Source organism: Gastrolobium bilobum, unplaced genomic scaffold, assembly GCF_033153095.1.
Source record: "Gastrolobium bilobum isolate Gb01-03AN ecotype WA unplaced genomic scaffold, APGP_CSIRO_Gbil_v1 utg12149, whole genome shotgun sequence".
Lineage (NCBI taxonomy): Eukaryota > Viridiplantae > Streptophyta > Magnoliopsida > Fabales > Fabaceae > Gastrolobium > Gastrolobium bilobum.
Genome location: NW_026896037.1, coordinates 156,883 through 173,458, shown reverse-complemented (window position 1 = coordinate 173,458; position 16,576 = coordinate 156,883). Strand labels below are relative to the sequence as shown.

Genomic DNA, 16,576 nt, shown 5'->3' with positions numbered 1-16,576 from the left:
GGTGATAATCTGATTCCATTTGAGATTCACAAATAAGCCTGAGGAGGAACATTTTTTTGGGTACCACGGATATACTATATCCAACCCGAAAAGAAAAGAAAAAAATTGGAACTAAAATAAAAGTAAAAATAAAATTTTTGATTAAAATGAAAGAAAATTATTTTCATTTAAAAAAAATATACCCACTTAAATACATATCCGGCTCGAAAGAAATTTTCCTAACAGAGAGATTGGAAGGTTTGGACTTTGAACTTTGTGGTTTGCCTAGTTGGACAGATAACAGCTTTTACAAGCCAGATGAGATTATTTGACTTTTAGCCATGACTTCAGCTAGTGGGTCCCACCTTCCAACATAGACAAGGGAACCTCAATTCATTAAATAAAAAATTGATTTTAATATCACTGACAAATTTGGTTTGTGTGAGAGTCAATGTCCCTTCTCCTTGGATGTTTTAAGAGCTGAAAGATTGAGGAGGGTTACTTTGAATTGAAATTTCTCTCCTTTTTCTTTTCTCTTCTTCTTTTTGACTCTCTTGGTAAAAAGAGAATTTGATGTGGGGCGCTCTGCTTTAATTATGCTGCAGTGAACTGAAGAGGGAGATAGATTGAGAGAGAGAGAGATAGAGAGAGAGAGAGAGAGATAGAGAGAGAAAGAGAGGGTCTTTCTTCACTTTTGATGGCTATTCAGTTCTTTTGCGGAGTGTGTCTGGCTACTGATCGAGGTTCAGGGTTTCTATTTCTTGTTGTTTGATTCTTCTTGAAACCCATTCCTTCTTTTTAATTTTATTTGTTGAGTTTCTCGTTGCTGCGAGTTACGTTGCAAATTTTGGGATCTGGGTGCTAGGGTTTGAAGAGTGTGAGCTTTTGACTTTTCTCTCTCCTTGGGGTTTCTTTCCATCTGTTATCTCTGTCTTTCCTTTTCTGAGAAATTGGGTATTGAAACCTGTTCTGGGTTCTGCAGAAAAGAAAAAAAAAATACTGTCTTTCTTGGTTTTCACATGACATGGTGAGCTGAGTTGTCTGTTTTTCTCTCCAAAATCTCTTCTTTCATGAATTGGATCGTTGGGGAAATACAGAGTTGTTGTCTTTAAGATTCTAGGTTTCTGATCTCCTAGCATTTTTGGCTTTTGGTTGAAGCTCAATTTGTTATAGATTGATGGGCTAATCCCTCTGGTTTGTGTTGTTTCCAGTAACACAATAAAGCTTCCTTTCTGGTTATCATCACAGATTGCTTTGTGTAAGGAGAGAAGGAAGCTATCATGCATCTCTCACTGTGGAAGCCCATTTCCCACTGTGCTGCTCTGATCATGGACAAAAAGAGCAGGAAGAAAGATGATTCCACGGTTGAGTTAAGGAGAAACCCATCAATGCTCCGGAAGCTGCAAGAAAACAAGCTAAGGGAAGCTCTTGAAGAAGCTTCTGAAGATGGGTCACTCTCCAAATCTCAAGACATAGAGCCTGACCCTGTTGGCAACCAGGATGAGAGCCTTGGGAGATCCCGATCGCTGGCCAGGCTGCACACCCAGCGCGAGTTCCTTCGCGCTACCGCCCTTGCAGCCGAGTGCATATTCGAGTCTGAGGAAGCAATTCCCAGCCTCCAAGAAGCATTTTCGATGTTCCTCACTATGTACCCCAAGTACCTGGCCTCAGAGAAGGTTGATCAGTTGAGGTCTGATGAATATTCACATTTGTCACCAAAGGTATGCCTTGATTACTGTGGATTTGGACTCTTCTCTTTTGTTCAGACCATTCATTATTGGGAGTCTTCTACATTTAGCTTGTCTGAGATAACTGCAAATTTGAATAACCATGCACTTTATGGTGGTGCTGAGAAAGGAACTGTGGAGCATGATATAAAGACTAGAATTATGGACTATCTGAATATTCCTGAGAATGAATATGGCCTTGTTTTTACTGTCAGTAGAGGATCTGCTTTTAAATTGCTGGCTGAGTCATACCCTTTCCATACAAACAAAAAATTGTTGACCATGTTCGACCATGAGAGCCAGTCTGTTGCTTGGATGGCTCAAAGTGCTAGGGAGAAAGGTGCCAAAGTGTACAGTGCATGGTTTAAATGGCCAACCCTCAAACTCTGCTCTACTGATTTGAGAAAACAGATTTCCAACAAGAAGAAGCGGAAGAAGGATTCAGCTACTGGTCTTTTTGTGTTCCCAGTTCAGTCTAGAGTAACTGGAGCTAAGTATTCATACCAGTGGATGGCCCTCGCACAGCAGAACAACTGGCATGTCTTGCTCGATGCTGGATCACTGGGCCCCAAGGACATGGATTCGCTTGGTTTGTCCCTATTCCGGCCTGATTTTATAATTACATCATTTTACAGGGTGTTTGGGTATGATCCCACAGGTTTTGGTTGTCTTCTGATCAAGAAATCAGTTATTGCAAGCCTTCAAAATCAGTCTGGGAGTACTGGATCTGGAATGGTGAAGATTACCCCCGAGTTTCCAATGTATTTGAGTGATTCTGTAGATGGTTTCGATAAATTGGCTGGGATTGAAGACGATGATGAAGTCACTGGGGCTGGTGATAAGGCTTCTGAAACTCGTCAGGGATTACAGTTACCTGCCTTTTCTGGTGCATTCACGTCTGCACAGGTCAGAGATGTATTCGAGACTGAAATGGATCAAGACAGCTCTGAAAGAGATGGAACTAGCACTATATTTGAGGAGACTGAGAGTATATCTGTTGGAGAGGTGATAAAGAGCCCTGTCTTCAGCGAGGATGAGTCATCAGACAACTCATATTGGATTGATTTGGGTCAGAGTCCATTGGGGTCTGACAATGTAGGTCAATCAAATAAACAGAAGATAGCTTCTCCCTTACCACCCTTCTGGTTCAATGGGAGGAGGAACCAGAAGCAACATTCTCCAAAACCAACTTCCAAGATGTATGGCAGCCCTATGTATGATGACAGAGAGGTAATCCCAGGTCCTCATGATGACCGCCATGTGTTGTCGTTTGATGCTGCTGTCCTAATGTCGCAGGAACTAGACCGTGTCAAAGAGGTCCCTGAAGAAGAGCATGTTGACGAAGTTAATCATTATTCAGTAAATGGCAACGGATCAGATCATCTGCATGTCAATGAGATCGTGGAAGAACCTGAAACCAGCGAAGCAGTTCATAATGGATCTGTTGCTATGAAAGGATCTTGGCCCAATAATTCAACTTCTCTTGCTCAGCATAAAAGCTTGGAGAATGGCTCCACCTCTGAAATATGTCCTGATGTTAAAGAAAGCGCCATAAGAAGGGAAACTGAAGGTGAATTTAGGTTGTTGGGTAGGAGAGAAGGGAATCGATATAGTGGTGGTAGGATTTTCGGTTTGGAAGAGAATGAACACAACAGCAGGGATAGAAGAGTGTCATTCAGCATGGAAGATAATAGTAAAGAGTACCTAAGCCAGACCCTGGAGCCGGGGGACATATCTGCAACTAGCTTAGATGATGATGAAGTCGCAAGTGACGGAGAATATGGTGATGGACAGGATTGGGGCCGGAGGGAACCAGAGATAATTTGTCGGCATATCGATCATGTTGATATGCTTGGTCTCAATAAAACTACACTTAGACTTCGGTTTTTGATAAATTGGCTTGTTACTTTGTTACTGCAACTGAAGTTACCTGTTTCTGATCGGAATGAAAAAGTAAATCTTGTCCAAATCTATGGTCCAAAAATAAAGTATGAAAGAGGTGCAGCTGTGGCTTTCAATGTCAGGGACAGAAGTAGGGGGCTGATCAATCCGGAGATTGTTCAAAAGCTGGCTGAGAAGGAAGGAATCTCTCTTGGTATTGGTTTTCTTAGTCATATACAGATTCTTGATAGCTCAAGACAGCATCGTGGAGCTCTGAATCTTGAAGACACTTCTCTTTGCAGGCCAATGGAGAATGGTAGGCGTGATGGAAAAGGTAGCTTTGTAAGGCTTGAAGTTGTCACAGCTTCACTAAGCTTTCTGACTAATTTTGAGGATGTGTATAAATTGTGGGCTTTTGTGGCCAAGTTTCTTAACCCAACATTTATCAGAGAAGGTGGTCTTCCTACTGTTCAAGAAGGTACTGAGACATGAGATGACAGGTGTTGTCAGTGACTCTATTCAATTTTGGAAACTGAAAATGAAAGATTATTTGTGAGAAGTTGCCAAGGGGAACCAGTCTAAAGCAACAGGAAGATTGGATTGGTGATCATTTATATGTTGCTAGATAGCCTAATAGTTATCTCTGCATCAAAGCCAAACAAGTGGGTGGATTTGTTAATTCATGTTTCTTGTTGCTTACATTTTTCATTTTCCTTTTATATTTTCTTTTTCTTTTTGAGCTTCTTGTAGAGTTGGCTTTAGAGATTTGTTACATATTGGGAAGCGATGGTGTACTTTGAAGCAAGATTTTATGGGTAGAATTTCTGCTGATAAAATACTTTGCTTCTGTTTTATACGAAAGGATTTCCAACTTTTGTAAAAAGGTAGTGTTCATGTCATGCTATAATTTACCGGACCAGCCAATGGCTGCTTTCTTTGTTGGCTTGAATTTGTTACTAAATTTTTACTTAAAGTTGAACTTGAGTATTTGACTGAGGTGAACAAAATCAAATACTCAAAGATAACAGTCCTCAATCTCTTGAAACGTTGTTTTACTCTCTCTTTTTCTTACCTTGGAGGATTTGTCAAGGCTATCAATCAAGAATGGTCCTACTTTTAAGAACAAGTGAAATAACAAGAAACGACAAACTGATTAAAATATGTGCTTATTTTGAAATCTGGGTTTTACTTGTTTATTTTTCTTATGTTCCTACTACTTATACTTGCATTGTTGTTCACTTGCACCAAACATTTAGGGCATGTTTGGGGCATAGTATAGGATAGGGCATAGTATAGGATAAGGTCTGATAGTATAAGGTCTGATAGTATAAGACCTGATAGTATAAGGTCTGATTGTATAAGACCTGATTGAATTTTAATATTATCTAGCGTTTGGCACGATATTATATAAAATAATATATTGTATAATATAATATCATCTAGTATTTGGTAATGCACTGTATAATACTATATATGATAAAAATAAATATTTTTAATAAAAATATCCTTTAATAAAGAATTTATATAATTCTTCAAAAAATGTCATATGATATTAATTTTTATAAAAATTTATTGATCAGTGTGTTCAAAATATAAATTAATTTTTATAAAGATAAAAATATTTAATATTTTAAAAATTAATATATTGAAAAATTAATTTTTATTTTAATAGATTAATATTAAAATATATATTAATTTTTGAGAATTACATTGGTCAACGATGTTAATACATCAATCTCTTGTCAGGCCTTATTCCTCACCCTTAGGCCGGATTAAGTTATACATCGTTTTGATGTATTAAGGAATTATGCTGTATAAACTTATACTATACAATGGTAATACCAAATAACTGAAAATATCATAACGTATAATATAAGCTTATACTATCATGCTTTATACGTCACACCAAACACGACCTTACGTGCTTTTTGCTTGATAATCGTTACGGCACCCTGGAGCAGATTGCAAAGAGGGAAGAGATTGTCAAATTGCGTTGTATTGAATGTAAATTCTTAACACCAGTCGCAGTGACGATAATCTATCTTGCATCGACATGGGATATGTTATTATACTCTGATAAATTTTGATATGTTAGAATATATTTCGATATTAAATAATATTTTTAATTTATGTAATATATATTATATTTAATATTTAATAATTTAACAAAAAATAAAATGAAATTTATAATATCCATTATTTTTGCAAAGAAATATAAGATGTAAATATCTACTATTATATTTTCAAATTGAAATTTTTTTGTATACTTTAGTGAAATTTATTCGGTATTCATTTTTAATTTTATTATATCAGTTTTGTAAAATATCAATTAATTTTTTCATGATATGTATTGAAACTTTTAATATTATATATGTCAGAGCGTGTTAGAGAGTATCGAGATATGTCAGACACGACAATTCAAAAAATTTGTAGTGTCCATGATACATAGAGTATAATTAGAGGTGACAAAGTGGATCTTAAACTATTTTACACTGATCTTTCTCGTCCAACTTTTTCTGCCATATCAGCCAAAAAAAACAAGTTATCTCATCTAACTCCACTTTAAAAAATGAGTTATAAAACTCAACTCGTTCTGCCTGAGCCAGCCAAGCCAAATCCGTTTTACCGGTAAAATATAATGGTAGGAAATGCTAGTTGGTTTTGCTCGGGGGATTCTATGCTACCCTCGAAAGGTTTAATACCTCTAAACTGACGTGTTTAATTAGATAAGTTGTTAATTACATTACTTTATTAAAGTACTTAAATTAATCAAAAAGGTAAGCAATAAAATTATAAATAAATTATTAATTCAGTTTGATAATTAATTAGTAATATATTTCACCTACTACCCCACTGCTTGGCACTTCTATCAACGCGAAGCATCTGACGTTGAACAATTATATATCTTTGTATAAGGAGTAATAATCATAGTTGGCCTCACCCACTAAGTTTTGTTTCATAAAGGAACACTATTATAGAGGATTTTATAATGCTGTTTTTCCATTCAGCAGTTGACAAATCACTGAGCTCAGCTTCGCCATAGGATAAAAAATCAAATAGTTGAATTGGGTATGCAATGAGACGTGATGAAAAGGAAGGTAATGAATGTGATGTGACTTGTGTGGTAAAAGTAGATGAATGGAAAATGCATTTTTTAAATGAAAAGTACAGAACATGTAGAGAAAGAAAAACTGTATGCCTGGCTTTTGGCGTCACGACACAACTCATGTTAAAAATTCATAAAAGAGGATATGTAAAATTTTATGTCTATTTTTTTATTAATAATAATTAGACCTAATGTAAAGAGAAAAATAAATATAAAATTTTCACATAACTAAGTCATGAATTTTTAAGATGAGAAATCTACTCTTTACCTCTCCCCCAGCAAAGGTCGTTTTATCAAAATCACGACTTTAGTTGTTACAATAAAATGTATTTGCTATATGTGTGGCATTGCAATATCAGCTGATTTATGATATATTTCGAGTAGATTTGAGAGGCAGTCTATTTAAAGATAATATTTTATATGCTATTACAAAATCAGCTGTAAGATTTTACAAAATCTGTTGAAAACATAATTGATTGTTGATCGTGGGTGTGGCCACACTTCTGTCCAACGTAGGAAAAAAATCAGGTCCTACACGATACCTAATCTGAAAAAGCCATTATAAGATTATTAAAAAAAATGGATGTCATTATCATTAAGACCAAAATTATAACATGTTCTTTATTAAACAATAAGGGCATATTTGTGACATTACATATAATGAACTTCAAATTCTTTCAGAAAGCGCCTAAGGTCTTACACATGCATGATAAACCGGCAAAGGCCCTCGTGTCAATTCCGTTGGCTGTTTTAGCATACTGCCAACTACATTTCAGAGATTTGAGAAAAAGATCAGTAGGAAAATCTAAGATTCCATCATCTTAATTAGAAATGCAGCCTCTAAAGCCGATTCCTTGCACTGCAAATAACGGTTTTCCTCCACTATATCTGTGGACAAATTCAGCAATATTGGCCTTTTTGGGTCATAAATTGTAAGATCACGAACTCGTGCGACCCATTTTGCTGCTTCCCATACCCCAAATCTGAGCCACGAAAAAAAAAAAAAAAAACACTAAGATCATTAGTACAGTATGAACTGTGAGTCTGATTTGTTTACTATTCACATAATGTACAGATAAATATCTTTGGAAGGCGATACGCAGCTTAGGGTATATTTGGATGCTGGATAACAGAGGGGAGGAGAGGAAATTGTGACTTTCACTTAATCGCCAAATATTTAACCTCTACCTCATTCTCTTCCTCCCCTTTCTTTTTCCGTTGATTACTCCCTTCCCTTTCCCTCACAACTGCTAAAATGCCCCAAGTGTTACTTTACGGCGTATGTTTTTGTAAACATGTCAAGAGGCTTAACAGTCTGTAATGCATGAAACCAAAGGTTTACAAAGGCATCTAACAAGAGCATATACCCAAATTCAATCTAAAGTTTAAAATGGCGAAACTTCTCATCGCATATTTGCAGAGGAAAGCACTTCATGGACAACTCAGGCACGTTCTACAACCACTTAAATTTAACTCCACAGAAAGCAAGACATACCTCATTTTGTACGTCATATACCTTGATAAAATCAATGTTTAAAATAGAGATATCCACATAATAGCAACCAGAAAGCACAATGTTCTCTATGCATACAGCAATTTTCATTCGAATAAGTGATAGCAAATCCACTAGAGCAATGCCAATAAAGCAGTTCAATATCAACATCTACATCACCTTTATTCCAAGCTAAAGTTCGTGGTCAATGAACCCAAATAAAAAGCAAAAAAAGATTGAGGGAAACTCAGCATTTGATATTCCCAGACCCACACATACAAATCTTAAAAATGAGCGCCAATTTCTAAACTAATCCAGCAAAGGAACCTCAAACAAGCATAATTAAATTCGAAGCAAAAGAGAAATATGAAATAAAGAAAATATTTTTAAGTTACTTTGTTGCTACGCAGGAAGCACAGATACAAGCACATGTGTTTAAGCAATACTACAGAGTCAGTCATACCACAAATCCTAAAGACACAGAAATAAATGTTTCTAAAGTCACTCTCAGTCATTGTAATGTAGGTATCCAATTCTTATATATCACGCTCATATTAGTGTAAAAATTCGAAAAATAAAAGTAAAAAACTGTCCAACAAGTATCTAAGTATCAAACATGGATACGCATCTAATACCAGCTCAGCAACGGTTTTGAAGTGTCTGTAAATTGGTTGCCACTTTTATCACAAGCGCTTTCATTCTTACTACTACTGCACGAATCAAGCATGTAGGAAACCATGGCAGGAAGATACACAGAGGCATCAGAAACTTACCGTGTATTGAAAGATGAAGTTACTAATACAGCTGGATAAAGAACATCCTTTTGAATATTGTCATATGGAGAATATTCTCGAATTGCAAGAAAATCATCAAGGTCCCACGGGTAGCCAAATTCTTCATAATCAACAGCAGTAAGTGGTAAGATGGGATACAGAAGAGTGTTGGTTGGATCCAGAAAAGGAACCTACAGCAGAAACCATACAAAAGAAGGAAGTCTGACTATCTCATTATTTGTGCCAACGCATTTAAAACAGAGCCTAAGATATGAAAAAACCAAAAGCAGGGACATATTCATGGAAACCTTCAAGACAACAGCACGGAATAAATCTGGAGAGCGATTAATGGCTGAAGCAACCAAAAGTCCTCCAGCACTATATCCCCAACCAGCCAATTTGTTTTCATGCACAATATTATTGTCAATTAGGAACTTGGCACAAGAGATATAATCATTGATTGAATTATGTTTCTTTGTACATCTCCCATCATGATGCCATTTCTTACCACGACCACCTCCACCTCTGAAACAGGAAACCCAATCTACGTTAGGTAAGAGATCAGAGAAGATGTAAATTTATTTGCACAATTTGCAGTAAATTAGAAACAAATAAGAAATTATATTCATAAATACATCAATAGAAGAATATCCATATGAATATGCATTGATTACATAGATACCAAATAATGTGAAGCCTACCTAACATCAGCATAGGCAATGACCCAACCACGATCCAGGAGGCTTTTTAATTCACTGCGCCACCGTTTATCAAGTAACTCACCATAAGCTCCATGTCCATGCAATATCCCAGGTTTTTTATCCTCTGGCTTATTGTTACGTGAAAAAACAACAGTCAAAGGAATCAAAACCCCATCAAATGAAGGGACATCAAATTGTTCACATGCATAAAACTCAGACAGGTCATTCCATAAGTGGTCATCTTCCAAGTTGGTGTTCATAGGACTCGAGCATTTAGAATTCGAGGAGTCCATGGTAATACTTGCAGAATTTGTACCATACAATATCCGCGTTCTGTCATGAAGCATATTTTGCTGCTGAATGATGTTCCAATTACCAGTTGCCAGGTCATAATCAACCATAGCATCAGGCATCTGCAAGAAACTTATAGTGAACACATCTTGGGATTTGGTGATGGGATCTTTCTTCCAAGTTGAGATTGAACAAAAAATGACCTCTCAAGACCAAATGTACCAAAGGAAGTATCTCATATTCATGTCTAGAGACATATAGAAGCAACAATGAGCACACTAAAAATAGAAACAACTAACAAGGAGAAAAATAATAAGCAGAGAAAACTTGGAAAGCCAAATCAACTATGCCAGCCATACAGGAAAAATATATCATGAAGGTTTTTTGTTTGGAAGCTCAAATTGATCTGGAACTAAAGATAAAGAACATTGTCTCTAAATCTAAGTGTTTGTTAAAGTTCTATTTTGAAATCCATCTTGCAACATAATCCTTGAGCTAAATCAAACAAATGATCAAAAAGAATATATTTCAAAACACTGTTTCCTTTTCATCTTCTCAAAATTTCCTTGGTTCCATATTTAATGGGGCTGGTGAATGGTCATTCACAGTTGATATGATATGAAGGTAAACAGATGTTCACAGAAACACAAAAAAAATCATCTTCAGAAATTAACAAAAAAAGTAGAAGCGATCATTCACATACCACAGGTGATGATATTATAAATCGCATGACTGATGAGAAAAAGTCATAATTTGGTCCAGGTGATATTTGACAAACATGTTGTGGAAGAGACAAGTACTGTAGTTCCAGCTTCCTCAGCTTAACTGCCCCCTACAGTAATGATTCAATGACAAGATAAAACATGATTAAATCAAGAGTTTATCTGTAAGAACATAATACAGTAAATTCTCTTTTGTTACCTTCCCAAAGGGCAATGGCAGTCTAACTGAACAAAGTTTAAAATTTTGGCCTTCTCTTACAATGAGTGCTAAGTATTTATCACTAAAATCAATATCCTCAACAATCAAATCTGGGTCATCGACAAATACCTCCTGCAGTTTATGAGGCACAATACAACATGTAAGATAAAGCTGACTGTCACAGGCCAGTAAACTGAGAGAGCATAAAAACAAGTAATTGGAATGACAACATATCTCACTGTCTCAAGTAAACACATGTTTTTGCATATGATGTAAAAGAGTTAAAAAAATGAAACTATAGGGAATAAAAAGGTGATGCTCCAAACTACCTCCCATTTTCTTGGAATTGAAGGAGCATCATCTGGACTACGAAGAAGATAATGATAATCAACCGACTGCCCATATTTGGGAGCATCTGTAAATAAATAAAGGTAACCTTGGTGATGTTCAATTACGCAGTGAGCTAGTGCATCGCATTCCCAAACTAGTTTCAAGCCAGATAATGGATCAGCTGCATTTATTAGAAAGACCTAAAAAAAGGTTACTATCATTATACAATATGAAGGATCTTTACATGACAGAGTTTTATAGAGTAGATCTTTTACCTTTGATGATGTGGTAGAGAATGTATTTACAGTCACAAATTGAAAGTCTTTTGTGTGTCTTATTTTGATGTGAACATTTTCATCTAATTCTTCCAAAAGCAAAACATCTTCGTCAGTTGATCCAATCAGACTGTAGTATATCCTGCATTGATAAGTGAAAGGATGAGATCAAGGAAGATTACATGGATTTCAATACTAATAATCATAAGCAAAAAATAAACTACTGGGCTCTTTTGCTTCTAAAAGGGCACCAATAGATCAATAAAACCCACAGTTTACCCACCGGTGTGGCCTATTTTTCTGATCCGTTACAACATAAAGCAATGCCTGCCCATCTTTGGCCCATGCCAAGTTTGAAACTCGATCTGCCTGAGGCTTGCTACACAAAGAACCTGAATTCAAATTTCTCACAGACAACTTAAAGTAGTCATTGTCCTTATCATACATAGTGTACGCAAGAAACTGGTGGTTCGGGGAAACCTCAGACAGTTCTTCATAAGAATAACCTACAAAAAGTTTGGGGAAAACAATTTTTAGCATTCCCCAACAACTCCATCTACTTGCAATAGCTTCTCTTTCTCCCCAGTACAAGCACTAAACTTAAACCACTCTTCAATATCATTTGACTCATTAATCAATAAATCAATCAATCAATAATAATAATAACTATAAACAAAATTAAATGAGAAAGGAATTGCATTAACCTCCAAATCTCTCTGCTTCTTGATTATAGTCAACCAGCTTCTGCTCAATTCTCTTCCCCGTAGTAAAATCAAATCCAGCAGAAGGATACTTATGTGAAATGAAATCATCGTGCAAGCTGGCCAATCTTCTGCAGAGCACAGGGTATTGTTTTCCTTCTTCAACACGTCGATAATACAACCTACAATACAATACAATACAATACAATACAAAAACACCAAGTCACATTGTGAACACAAGCTAACAAGTTTTTTGCAAAACAATTTCCCTTTACAAAGAAGAGAAAAAGGTTAATAACCATGGGCCCCAGCGAAGGGGAGGAGTGGAAAGCTCGAAGGGCATTCGTGAGGCCATTTCCAATTGGAGCTTATTGAGGAGGCGCTCTGAATCGAACATGACTGCCTCTGTGTACTTCTCTTCTTGCTCCATGTACACGTCCATGTGACGCATTGAAACGTTGTCGTTTAGCTTCGACATCCAGCTGTAAGGGTCCTCCCATGTCATCCCGTGGAAGCTGAACTTTTGTGGCTTCTTTGGAGCTTTTGGAGGAGTCGCCGGTGACGGCGCCTTTGCTGCCTTTGCCGCTTTGTATTGGCGGCAGAGGATGTAGTTGCGGCGAGTGACGCCGCCGAGACTGAATAAACGCCGCATGGTTGGTGTTTCAGGGCGGAGGAAGAGGGTTTTTGCTCAAAACATAAAAACCCATGGCAAGTACTTTATTTCCATGAGAACGCAAGTAAGAAATGATTTTTATTTTATTTTATTTCTTATTTGTTTTTGTACATTAAAAACAACAAAACAAAAGGAATGCCAAATCGCAATGCCTTGTCCCGAGGATTATCTATCTATTCCGTGAAAATAAGATTTTTTTTTTAATAAAATTTCAAATATAAAAAAAAATGATACCGAGGAAGGTTCTTAAAGTAAAAATAAGAAGTATTATTTTATTGGTTTTTTTTTTTAAAAAAAAATTTTTGCCTTATTTATTTTAGATTTTTTTTTTAAAAAAAGTTAAAGTTGTTTTGCATTTGGATATAGAGTAAATACACTTTTTGGTCCTCAGCAAATTTTACGATGCCCGTTTTAGTCCCTAGCAAATAAAAAGGCCTATCGTGGTCCCTAAGAAATACAAAATGAACCAATTTTAGTCCTTTTGAGGACTAACATGGGCCTTTTTTGAAATTGTGAGGGGCCACGATTTCAACTAAATTGATCCATTTTGAATTTTTTAGGGACCACAATGGGCCTTTTTATTTGCTAGGGACTAAATCGGGCATCGTAAAATTTGCTGAGGACCAAAAAGGGTATTTACTCTTGGATATAATATATCAAAAACACTTTTAACCAAGGCTTTAATGTTTCTAAAGTGAATTTAGATAAGTTATCTACATTCGCTCCCAAAACGACGTCGTTTTGGGTTGAAAAATTAAAAAGTCATGATGAAAAAAACTGTTATGACCCTGAAATAAATTATAATTACAAAAATACCTTGATTTCTGCCTCAAAACGACGTCGTTTTGGACTCAATGTAGATAAGTTATCTACATTGACTGTAGAAAAAATGAACCTTTTAACTAAATACATGATTTAAATGTTAAAATCAAAAAAAAAATTATATATAAAATTATTAAAAGAGACATAAAAATAAATCATGGGAGAAAGATTTGGTAGTGGTGACGGTGGTCGTGGCGGTAGTGGTGCTAACAAGAATGAAGATGAGATTCATTAGGGTTGTGGTAGTGGTGGCAACAATGATGACAGTGACTGTGGTGACCCCGATGGAGGTTAAATTAGTTGGATTGAGGTGACAAATTTGAATTTTAAAAAATATATTTAACTTTGACTTCTGCTTTTTTAGAAAGCATAAATTTTAGTTTTGAGAAAAAAAGCAATTTGTTTTTTTACTTTTGTTGTGACTTCTACTTTTAATGGTAGACATACATACACTCAAGTGTAATGAGAATGACTTTTAAAAAAAAATAGTTTTTGGAGGGAAATTTTTTTTACTCAAATGGATTCTTAATCATTTATTTACTTGCATCTAATATCTTATAAAACTAATAAATTACAGCTGTTAAATATAAGTAAGATAAACAATCAAAATTGATAATATAACTTACATTGGTATAAAATGACAATGTCGCATAAGCTAATATTTAATTAAAGGGAAAAATATTTGTCCTTTTAAATGACACAAGTTATGTCATTTTACTCTCACAAAGAGGTGGACCCACATCTTTATATTTTTTTGTCAACTCTCTCTTCTCTTTTATCTATCTTTTTCTCTCACTTAAAATAACACAACGTTACATCCTTTAAAATGATACACATTTTTTCCTTAATTAAAAACTAAAACTAAAACAAACCAAATGCAGTATGTATCAAAATTGTTAATGTTATTTTATTTGAAAAGGATTTTATTTTTAAGTGATGTAAATGTATTAAGAAATTATTAAATATTTAATATAAAAGATTTTAGGGTACTAATTATATTTCGATTTATAAAAATTTTAGTCATTTAATATAATTAATTGTTTATAGTGTGAATACTAACTAAGTAACTATAGATATTCACAATTAGGGATGTAAATGGGCTAGGACGGCCTATAAGGGCCTACGGCCTCGCCTATATTAGGCCAGGCTTGGCCTATTACAAATAGTAAAATAGAATAGGCCTGGACTTTTAAATAAACCTATTTACAAAACAGGTCATATGCTTTTTTATACATGTCGGGCCTATAAGCCTATAGCCGGCCTATATCATATTATTTATTTAAAGAAAATAAATAAAATTATTATTTCAATAATTTTGAATAATAAAGTAATATTATTTTGGAAAAAATATGTATCATTTTAATGTACATAAAGTTGTGCTATTTTAAGTGAAAGAAAGAGACAAATCATGGAAGAGAGAGTGGGGGGGAAAAGTTTTAAAGACGTGGGTCTCACTTCTTTGTGAGAGTGAAAACTGAAAAGATCTAAGATGTGCCATTTAAAATGACACACTTTTTTTCCTATTATTTTAGTTATTCTTTTACAATGTTTAATAGGCTTAAACAGGTTAACTGGCTTAGGCCAAAGCTTTTATTTTAAATACAGGTCAGACCACACTTGTAATTTGGGGCCTACACAGGCTAACAGGCCAGGTTAGACCCAATATTTTTTATACAGACTTGGTCTATTTAAGTCAAAGTCTAACCTAACCTAGCCTGTTTACACCTTTATTCACAATGATGCAACCAAGACTTGTTTGACATTAAATTAGAATGATGGAGAAATAAAGTCTAAGGAATTTATTGTGAGTCAAGCTAATATTAAATTTGTGGAGTATAAGAGCTTAGTTTGATTGCGTTTTGAGTTTTTTTTCTTAAAATTGTTTTATAAAGTAATTTTTAAAAACTATTTTGTAGAATAAAAAATGAAAAAAATCCATTTGATAACATTATTTTGAAAATAGTTTTAAAAGTTAAAAAACAAAAAATAATTATTTGGTAAATTTGTTTCCAAAATGTGGTTTTAAAGTATAAAAACAGAAGAAAAAAATTATCAATCACGTCAAAGACCAAAAAGCAAAAGAACATATCGTGCAGCTACAGGAGCTTGAAATTGGGATCTATATGAGGTGGCACGATATTAAGTTATTAACTTTTACTTTTTTTATTTTCAGATTATTACAATCATGTCATTAATGAAGCCGTGTTTTTGTTGTTTTGAGATTAAAAGCTTGAAACACAATCAAAACATGATAAGGGTGTTCTGTAAATTTGGTTTTAAAAACTAAAAATCAGATATTGTTTTCAGAATTTTTTTTTTTTTGGAGTTACTCAACCCTAATTATCTCTTTGAGACGAGTTGGCTCCCTCCGGTATCCCCACAAGCTTCGACTCTTTGAGCCGGCTATGATACTAATCCGGAGTGCGGGGGAACAGCTTCTTGTTTTTAGAATTACTTTTACAAAACACTAATCAACAAACAAGTTTTTTTTGTTTTTTATTCTTAAAACAAGAAAACTACTTTACGAAATAAGAGGATCCAAACAGGCTCTAAGTTTGGCTAGATAAGAGGTGGAGATCACGATTCCCTCAATATATTAGGACATGTTATTGGATCAAAAGTAATATTAAATATGCGGACAAGTTATTGTGATTAATTATTTATATTGTGTATGCTAAGAAAAAGTATTTTAGATGTGAGCAATATAATTATCGCATGTTACTGGATGAAAATAGTACATTGCACCGAGATATTTGTCAACATCAACAATATATTTATCCTAAATTAGTTGGGAAATTTGTATGATCGCAAAATCTCTCTATGGTTAAAAGGAAAGTTTTATAAAATAGTAATAACACGGCAATATTATACAAAGCTAATGTTGATGAACAATATGAGCATAAA

At 34.8% G+C, this 16,576-nt stretch overlaps 2 protein-coding genes across 5 annotated transcripts; one reads left to right on the top strand and one right to left on the bottom strand.

The window, feature by feature from the left end:
- The first annotated feature begins 457 nt into the window (after positions 1–457).
- Positions 458–4,515, top strand: LOC133297398 (uncharacterized). Of its 4 annotated transcripts, none has more exons than XM_061496533.1 (2): positions 458–2,936; positions 3,003–4,515. In XM_061496533.1, exons 1-2 carry the CDS (start codon positions 1,260–1,262, stop codon positions 4,077–4,079), a joined length of 2,754 nt encoding a protein of 917 aa, XP_061352517.1. In that variant the 5' UTR covers positions 458–1,259; the 3' UTR covers positions 4,080–4,515. The 4 variants fall into 4 exon arrangements, with proteins under 4 accessions (XP_061352517.1, XP_061352519.1, XP_061352518.1 ...); XM_061496535.1 differs by having other exon boundaries at positions 458–3,134; positions 3,213–4,515; XM_061496534.1 differs by having other exon boundaries at positions 458–3,149; positions 3,213–4,515.
- A 2,819-nt stretch (positions 4,516–7,334) lies between these two features.
- Positions 7,335–12,878, bottom strand: LOC133297406 (uncharacterized). The gene is made up of 11 exons (XM_061496543.1): positions 12,477–12,878; positions 12,181–12,359; positions 11,760–11,982; positions 11,477–11,618; positions 11,198–11,401; positions 10,872–11,000; positions 10,654–10,782; positions 9,660–10,072; positions 9,267–9,483; positions 8,959–9,149; positions 7,335–7,676 (listed from the first exon to the last, which is right to left on the bottom strand). Exons 1-11 carry the CDS (start codon positions 12,827–12,829, stop codon positions 7,499–7,501), a joined length of 2,358 nt encoding a protein of 785 aa, XP_061352527.1. The 5' UTR covers positions 12,830–12,878; the 3' UTR covers positions 7,335–7,498.
- Between the last annotated feature and the right edge of the window lie 3,698 nt (positions 12,879–16,576).

Coding starts and splice junctions, on each gene's coding strand:
- LOC133297398 (XM_061496532.1), top strand. CDS start 1,260: ATGCATCTCTCACTGTGGAAGCCCATTTCCCACTGTGCTGCTCTGATC.
- LOC133297406 (XM_061496543.1), bottom strand. CDS start 12,829: ATGCGGCGTTTATTCAGTCTCGGCGGCGTCACTCGCCGCAACTACATC. Junction 10,073..10,653: donor TTATAATATCATCACCTGTG/GTATGTGAATGA, acceptor AGTTTCTTGCAG/ATGCCTGATGCTATGGTTGA. Junction 9,484..9,659: donor ATTGCCTATGCTGATGTTAG/GTAGGCTTCACA, acceptor TTCCTGTTTCAG/AGGTGGAGGTGGTCGTGGTA.